Raw genomic sequence first — 8975 nt, forward strand, 5'->3', positions numbered from 1 at the left:
GAGCCCTAGAAGCCTAGTCTAACTTACTGCAAAAGTGGGTAGGGTGTCAGACACATGAAAAGATGCTCAACATCATTCATCATCAGGGAAATGCTAGTCGAAACCACAACGAGGTATCCCCTCACATCTGTCAGAAAGGCTAAAATCAGAAACACAGGAAACAAGTGTTGGCGAGAATGTGGAGAAAAAGGGACCCTCTTGCACTGTTGGTGGAATGTCCTCTGGTGTAGTTTCTGTGGAAAACACTATGGAGATTCCTCAGAAAGTTAAAAATAGAGCTACCATCTGGTCAAGTAATTTCACTACCGGGTATTTACCCAAAGAAAATGAAAACACTAATTCAAAGAGATATATGCACCCCTATGTTTATTGCATTATTTACAACAGCCAAATTATGGAAGCAGCCCAAGTACCCATCCATAGATGAGTGGATAAAGAAGACACACAAATTGGAATATTTCTGAACCATAAGAAAGAAATCTTGCCATTTGCAACATGGATGTATCTAGGAGTTATAATGCTATGTGAAATAAGTCAGAGAAAGACAGTATATGATTTCACTCATGTGGAGTTTAAGAAACAAAGGATTTGAAAGAAAAAAGAAGAGACAAACTAAAAACCACAATCCTAAGTAGAGAAAACAAACTGATGGTTACCAGAGGCGAGGTACGAGGTATGTGTGGGGATGGGTGAACTAGGTGATGGGGATTAAAAGTGTACTTATAGTGGTGGGCCCTATGAGTAATGTATAGAGTTGTTGAGTCACTACACTGTACACCTGAAACTAATATAACACTGTTCATTATTTATACTGGAATTAAAAAAGAAAGTAGTTTAAAAAAAGTGGTTAGGGTGCATGGTCCTTTCTGGTTTTGCTTTTTCTTAGTATACTCCTCTCACCCTGGGCTACAGGCCTGGCCAGCTGCCTTACTGTCTTATTGATGAGGGAGCAGAAGGCATGCTGAGGACAAAGCACAAGCTAATACCCTGCAGGAGTGCCTGGTGGGTTCCCTAGAGGTGGGAAAGGTGTGACATTCCTCAGGCACTGCTGGCTGCCCAAGAGCAAAGGAAGAGGAAAAATAAATGAGTAATCGATAGAGATCATAGTCATGCACAACATGAATCTCCCATCAGTTTTGCAACTGTCTAACTGACTCATAAGAAAAAAAGCAATCTTGGGGCGCCTGGTTGGCTCGGTGGGTGAAGTGTCTGCCTTCAGCTCAGGTCATGATCCCAGGGTCCTGGAATTGAGCATTGGGCTCCCTGCTCAGCGGGGAGCCTGCTTCTCCCTCTGCCTGCCACTGCCCCTGCTTGCGCGCTCTTTCTCTCCCTCTCAAATAAATAAATAAAGTACTGAAAATAAAAAATGAAAAAAAAAAGCAATCTTATCAATAGCCAGAACCTTTAGAAACCTATAGACTCAATTTCCTGGGACCCTCATGTCACCCTCCCTTCCATAGAATAAAAAATCTTACATTATCCACCATTCCTCACAATGGCAGTGCAGGCCTTTCTGCCCACAGGTCCTGTCCCTGTGCTATAAAAAAATAAAATAAAATAAAAACACTTTTCTGCACTGAAAAAGTATCAAGAATTCTTTCTTGGCCATAGGCTACTGAACTGCACTTCAAACCACATCATTATGACAAGAACGTTCAGGAGTTATGATAAGTAACTGTGAAAGTATTTGGATTTGGGCTTAAGGAAAAGCCTCCCTAGGCCTCGGGTCTAAACTCCCTGTATTGAGGAAGTGGGGTGGGTGGGATTACCAGAGAGCTTGGTGTTGGGTATACCAGTATAATTCTAGAAAACATGAAGGTTGTTTTTCATTTGCCATTGGCTCATTTACAGATCTCCCTCAGAAACTTTATAGCATAGACAGCTGGGACAAGGCCAGATTTCAGCGATTTTCACAGACTTTGACAAAATCACTTGCTAATTATCAACTTAATGTCAAAACAACACTGATTTCTAACATGACCCAAAAATAAGTATTTTTAAAGCACATTAAAAATAGTTTTCTTTTTAACCTGAAAACCAGAAGGAAAGAGCCACATCACTGAAATGTTCACTGATAAATCAAAATTAGCATTTACATTATAGACTATTGAGGATGGGGGCAGTGAAGCAGTGGTCCTTAAACATTCCCCCTCCCTCTTTATGTGGGACATCTGTGATGAGAAATATTGCCGATGAAACATATTATGCATGTGAACAAAACAGAGATATAAGAACATTTGAGGACCATTACACTGGAGGGTGCCGACTAAGACTGAAGTGTCCACATTGGGCAAACTCTGCAATGGAAGTGGTCTGGTTAAGGTAACTGCCTAGGTGTTTCTCGTGTCATTAGACTAACCTAACCAGCAGTCTGCAAAGTTTTTCTGTAAAGGAGCAGATGGAAATATTTTAGTCTTTTCAGGCCACAAGTGATCTCTATTGCATAATCTTTGTTTTGCAACTTTAAACCTATAAAAACCATTCTTAACTCACAGTCCATAAGGAGCAGATGGAAATATTTTAGTCTTTTCAGGCCACAAGTGATCTCTATTGCATAATCTTTGTTTTGCAACTTTAAACCTATAAAAACCATTCTTAACTCACAGTCCATAAAAAGCCGGTGGTAGTCCAAATCCATGGATGGGCTCTAGCTTACCCATCCCTCTACTAGAACCTAGAACACAGCAGTTACTCAGTAGCTGTTTGTAAATGAATGACCTCCATGAGAGTAATTATTAATACTTCTACCACATTGAATGAGAAAGACTGAAAATAAATGAACTAGTCATTAAACTCCAGGTTCCAGGAAACAAAAAATAAAACCAAAAGAAAGTAAAAGAATTTTTGAAGGTTTAAAGGGAAATTAATGAAATAGAACACAACCTCAGGGGCCCCTGAGTAGCTCAGTTGGTTAAGCACCCGACTCTTGGTTTCGGCTCAGGTCATGATCTCGGGGTCATGGCATTGAAACCCATATTGGGTTCCACACTTAGCAGGGAGTCTGCTTGAGGATTCTCTCCCTCTGCCCCTCCCTGTACTACCTCTCAAATAAATAAATAAATTTTAAAAACCTGTCCTTCCTGCTCATGTTCTCTCTCAAAACAATAAAAATAAAATCTCTAAAAAAACCAACAACTTCAAATCTATGTTTGACTGGAAGAGATTATGCTGAGTGAAATAAGTCAAGCAGAGAGAGTCAATTATCATATGGTTTCACTGATTTGTGGAGCATAACAAATAGCATGGAGGACAAGGGGAATTAGGAGAAGGGAGTTGAGGGAAATTGGAAGGGGAGGTGAACCATGAGAGACTATGGACTCTGAAAAACAATCTGAGGGTTTTGAAGGGGCGGGAGGTGGGAGGTTGGGGGAACCAGGTGGTGGGTATTAGAGAGGGCACGGATTGCATGGAGCACTGGGTGTGGTGCAAAAACAATGAATACTGGGGCGCCTGGGTGGCTCAGTGGGTTAAAGCCTCTGCCTTCAGCTCAGGTCATGGTCCCAGGATCCTGGGATCGAGCCCTGCATTGGGCTCTCTGATCAGCGGGGAGCCTGCTTCCTCCTCTCTCTCTCTGCGTGCCTCTCTGCCTACTTGTGATCTCTATCTGTCAAATAAATAAATAAAATCTTTAAAAACAAAAACAAAAACAATGGATACTGTTACGCTGAAAATAAATTTAAAAAATTTTTTAAAAAAGACCAAGAGTTGATTCTTTGAAAATCCAATAGAATAGACAAACACTCACCCACTATGGTGAAGGGAGAAAGAGAGAAATATGTGTGTATGTAGATAATGCTCTATGGCACACGTGGGGAGACACAACTCGAATGTATACATTCACATTAGCTACGGGTAATAGAAAATGAGAATACCGATGCTCAGATAAGGAATGGAGAAGATAGCTAAGCATCTAGCACTTAGAAAGACAAAGCTCAGTGGCATTTCTACCTAGCTTTGATTAAACGCATGATTACTACACTAGTGAAGCCAGTCTAGACCAGCAAGTTAACAGGAAAAGATGGAAACTTTCCTACTTTATTTTCAAGTTTAATATCACTCTCATGCCCAAACCTTGTAAATAGAGCTCCTGGAAGAGGTAAACCAATTTTACTGATTAGTATAGATGAAAAATTCTAAATAAAATGTAAGCCAAATGAATCCAGCTAAGTTGTTAATGATCGGTACACTCTGAGTGTGATCCTACCAAAGATGACCTTCCATGATGTAAAGACTCCCATCAGACCTGATTTCAAGCTGCTGATGGAATGTCATGGAATGCTACTAGACAGCCCCAGCAAAGCACTGGGAAATCTCTGGGAAAGCTACTCTCTGTAAATGTGATAAAAAAGTGTTTGTTTAAAACTAACAGTGAACATTAAAGAGTAAAATATGGGATCCATTCACAGTGAAGTCAAGAAAAGATAGGCTTCTTTGTTTTATACATGGGTCTGTGTGCGTGCGCGCACGCATGTGTGTGTGTGTGTGTTTCTGCATATTAATCACAAAAGCATTTAGAGTGACTGCTCTTTCCTGTTTACCAGGTCCTGCCAGCGTGAACCAGTATGGTATTCTGGGGTATGTCACAATGTTTGGAGTCCCCGGGGGTCCACATTACAACAAAGAACAAGGGAGCTGGCATTGTCCAGAGACACGAAAGGTAAAGGGAACACTCTTGTTCCCACCTTGTAAATGCAAATCTATTCTGATTTTGCTTATTAATGGGAATGAAGGAAAAAGCATTTTCTAGGTCGGTTTTCCATCTGTACCAGGTGCCTAGGGCTGTGCTAATTTGCTCCAGAGAAGAGACTGCATCTGGAATTGAAAAGTTCTTGTTATCACAGCTGAATACATTTGTGGTGTCTGTCATTTCCCCATGACTCATCTGTCTCTTAAAGTGGCTGAACAGGGGCTCTCAGGAGCTTAGAGCCTGGCTCGTGAAGCAACTATTCCCGGTGCAGTCACTGAAAGACTTCTATGCAGAGAAAAGACGACTGCCTCAGAGACTGGCAGTTCTCATCGAGGTCTCAGATCTCCACTTCTTTCCACCAGTAACTCTCCACACCTTAGCGTAACAGACCTGATGGGCTGGGCCATTTAACTGTCACTGCAAGTCTGCAGTTCATAGGCTCAGCCCTTAAACCTGGTCTTAAGTCTAAGTATCTGTCTACAAGCACAGGATACGGAAGACTCCTCTAGAACACTGTGGACGTGTCCTGATTCTCCATATACGTTCATGTATGTTCATGTATGTTCATGGGTGTTCTTGTGCATACTGTGTAATTTATTTTCCCCTATGTATGCCATAAAAAGAAGGGCTATAACAGGTTGACAGGTCACTCTACAATCAGCTGATGCCATAGTTCTCACCAGAGTGACTAAATGCCTCTGTCAGTTGAGTCTCCCATTGTCTTTCTCACCATCTGTAACTCATTCCATAGCACTGCTGGTGATGCTCTGAGAAACTGTGATACCACCACGTAATATGGATTGCCCAACATGCAATCTTGTCCCGAGGAAGGAAATCACACCTGTATTCCTTGAATATATTAGCAACATAATCCTAGAATTCCATTTTGAAGTTATTTCCTTAGGGCTGATTCTGGCATTAATTACTGTATAAGACAGAGTTTGAACAAGAAATAAGGAACTACTCCAATTATAATAATTTGAGAGAAGTTTGATAAAGGTACTCAGTAGGTAGGTGGGGGGAGGGTATTGCCATCCCTAGGCCTGGTGGGAAGAGGACTGGGAGTAGAACCGGAGGGGGAGCAGAATCTTACAGGAGACTCTTCTAGTGCTTTATAAAAATGACCACAAATTCCTTACATTCCTCCCACTGAGAAGTGGGGTCTCTGTCCCTTTCCCTTGAATCTGGGTGGATGTGAAACCATCATGTTGTGCAACGCTCAGACCTCATGGAAAGGCCATATGGAATTGGCCTGGGACAGCCCCAGATGCTGTCTTGGCTAAGGCTGGTCCGCACCAACTACCAGACATACAGGTGAAGATGCTTCTAGATGCTTCCAGCCCCCAGCTGAGGCCCTGGTTATTGCGGAGCACAACCAACGACCTCTACTGCGCTAGAAGTCCTGACCCATAGAATCCCTGAACCAAAGAGAAGGGTTGTTTTTAGGACATTAGGTTTCAGGGTGGTTTGGTACTCAGTGATAGTAACCGGACCAGGGAAAGAAAGCCACTATGAAGGCAGCAGTGACCTTCAGTGGAGAGAAACAGCCAAATCCTCTACAAAGCAGGGCACCAGGAGAATAAATATCATATGTATATGATATCATATCATATAAATCAATATCAATATCATATATAAATAAATAATACAACAAATAAATATCATATCAATAAATATCTCATATATATGATATATAAATATCATATATATATATTTTAAAGTAAACTCAATGCCCAATGTGGGGCTTGAACACACAGCCCCGAGATCAACTGAGCCAGACAGGCGCCCCAAGAATAAATGTTTTGATCTTACTCTACTTCCTTCCTCTGCTCTCTTGCCAGCACTTTCCAAAAGCTAGAGGATAAGGTAGCCTGCTGCTGTACTTCACACAGGTCAGACGGAAGACCAAGAAGCAGGGTAGAGAAGCAGGACCGTGGATCTAACGGGCAACACAGGAGTTATCTTCCCCGGGGCCATTTGAGGACTTTGAACTTTATTCTGAAGAGAAGAGGAAGACACTGAAAGGTTTTAGGCAGGGGACTGATAAAATGATTATCCAAAAAAAAAAAAAAAAAAAGATGTGCAGCTTTTATCAGGGGAGCGACTAGAGCCAGAGATGACTAGTTAGGAATGTAGCGTAACAGATGCAGAGTGAGGTGAGGGGGCCTAAGGCAACAGTAGCAGCTAAATAAATGCAGGAGAAGCCCTCTGAGAGGAATTACAAAGAAAGAACTGCTGGACTTGTGAACCCGTGCATCAGGAGGCATGAAATAAGGGAGGAGTAGACAATGATACTAATGTTTCAAGCCTGTTTAACTTAGGGTCTCCTGATCATTTCCCAAGGTTTCACCCATTCTTTTATGTGGAAGACACAAATCTTCACGTCCATTCATGGTTCTGCCCCCCTAAACTCAAGTCTTAAATTTCATGCCTGCTGGAGTTCAACCGAATTTCCCTGCTATCATCTCAAACTCAAAATATCCATAAGCAAACTCATAATGTTATCAATCCACTCAGTCCTAACCACAGATTTCTGTCAACAGAACATCTCTTCATTTCTATTATCTATGAGATCTTTGGTGCTATTTTTTTAACAATTTTTTAAGGTTTTATTTATTTATTTGAGGCAGAGAGATACAGAGAGAGAGAATGAGCAGGTGGGGAGGCAAAAGCTGACTTCCCACCCAGCCAGGAAATTGACATGGGGCTCGATCCCAGGGACCCGGGGATCACGACCTGAGCGGAAGGCAGATGCTCACCTGACTGAGCCTCCCAGGCGCCCCTGATGCTACTACTTTTTCTCCCTATGTCCATAATCACTCCTTTGCCCATAAGTTGAAAAATCTTTTTTGGAATTAAGTTCATAGAAGCTAGGAGTGTTTGTCCCATATCTGCAATCTTTTTCAAAAGCTCTTTAAAACATTCGTGCATTGTCTTGGAAGAACTAATTACATACCATTAAGGTCCCGGTAGAATTCCCTCGATAACTCTGCCACTTCTTTCCATCAAGACTATACATGATGATAAACTGAGAGATGTAGAGGCTGGAGAACTTCTGACGGGCACCCTGGGTCATGATGCTGTGAATAATCATTGGCGCCAACAGATCCACCTGCCAGTTAAAACAACACTTTATTTTAAATGTATGTACCACCTTCTGGAATTAATTATTGGCTTAAGAAGGGTCTACACCAATACAAATACGCTCGGTAGTACCTTGGATCTGTGTGAAGTGGTGAGATAAATGATGGGAACAAGAAGGAAAGGCACTCAGTCTGACAAAGCAGACCACTTTCAAGTCGATGTGCTGCACACGGAGCCACAAAACCTAGTGCTCTGCCCACACTTCGGCCTCAGCAGAGTCAGAGCCCATTTCCTCTCCTCTCCCCTCCCCAGGCCAGTCCCCTTCCCTATCAGCACTATAAACTGCTGTCCCTCCTTTACGTGTGAGTTCAGAAACTCTTTTCTGATTCACCCAGACAAATTAAGTGCTGCTTTCCCTATGCTTCTGCTTCCCTTTGTGTACACAGTCAGGCAGGAACAGGACAGAGAGCAGCAAGTCTTCAGAAGCTACAGCACATCTCGGCCCATTACAAGCTATGCCCAAATGAAGAGACTTCATTTTTGCTCATGGTGTTGCGGTGCAGACAATGGAAGTACCAGGTGCACCAATTCTGTGGCTTGTTGAACTAACTTGTACTATGTCCTCATGCAGTATGTGCAAGGTCTTTTTTTTTTTTTTAAAGATTTTATTTATTTATTTGACACAGAGAGACAGATCACAAGTAGGCAGAGAGGCAGGCAGAGAGAGAGGAGGAAGCAGGCTCCCCGCTGAGCAGAGAGCCCAATGTGGGGCTTGATCCCAGGACCCTGAGATCATGACCTGAGCTGAAGGCAGAGGCTTAACCCACTGAGCCACCCAGGCGCCCCACGTGTGAGATCTTTTTAATACAGTCTTTAATGAAGTCTTGCCAGCCTTTCCCACCTACATTTTATAACTGATGAATTCTTGGCAAAGTGCCAATCTAATCTACCTCATCTTCTTCTTGTGTCTTGACTACATTATGACTGGAATCTTAGAGGAATCTGGCCATCAGAAAGTCAACATTTTCACCTGTGTATGCAGCCATGTTAGACTGTGACAGTGAGACACATCTCTGCACAGGGAAGTAAGCAAAGCGGTGAGAGTCACTTGGTGTGCCCGTGGGAGCACTGCAGCTGTGCCTCTCTGATCGCCTCCCTGGCTCCCTGGAGCCATTGCTTGCTTTTTTTTTTTTTTTTTTTTTGT

At 42.5% G+C, this 8975-nt stretch overlaps 1 protein-coding gene across 1 annotated transcript in view; it reads right to left on the reverse strand.

Moving 5' to 3' along the window:
• The window catches only part of LOC111139148 (coagulation factor VIII), a 128782-nt gene that overhangs the window by 22026 nt on the left and 97781 nt on the right, over window positions 1-8975 (reverse strand). The window contains 1 exon segment of the mRNA XM_022491305.1: window positions 7644-7799. Coding sequence (XP_022347013.1) covers window positions 7644-7799 — 156 coding nt within the window.

The sequence above is a fragment of the Enhydra lutris genome, unplaced genomic scaffold (genome assembly GCF_002288905.1).
Source record: "Enhydra lutris kenyoni isolate GAN:26980312 unplaced genomic scaffold, ASM228890v2 scaffoldscaffold96, whole genome shotgun sequence".
NCBI lineage: Eukaryota > Metazoa > Chordata > Mammalia > Carnivora > Mustelidae > Enhydra > Enhydra lutris.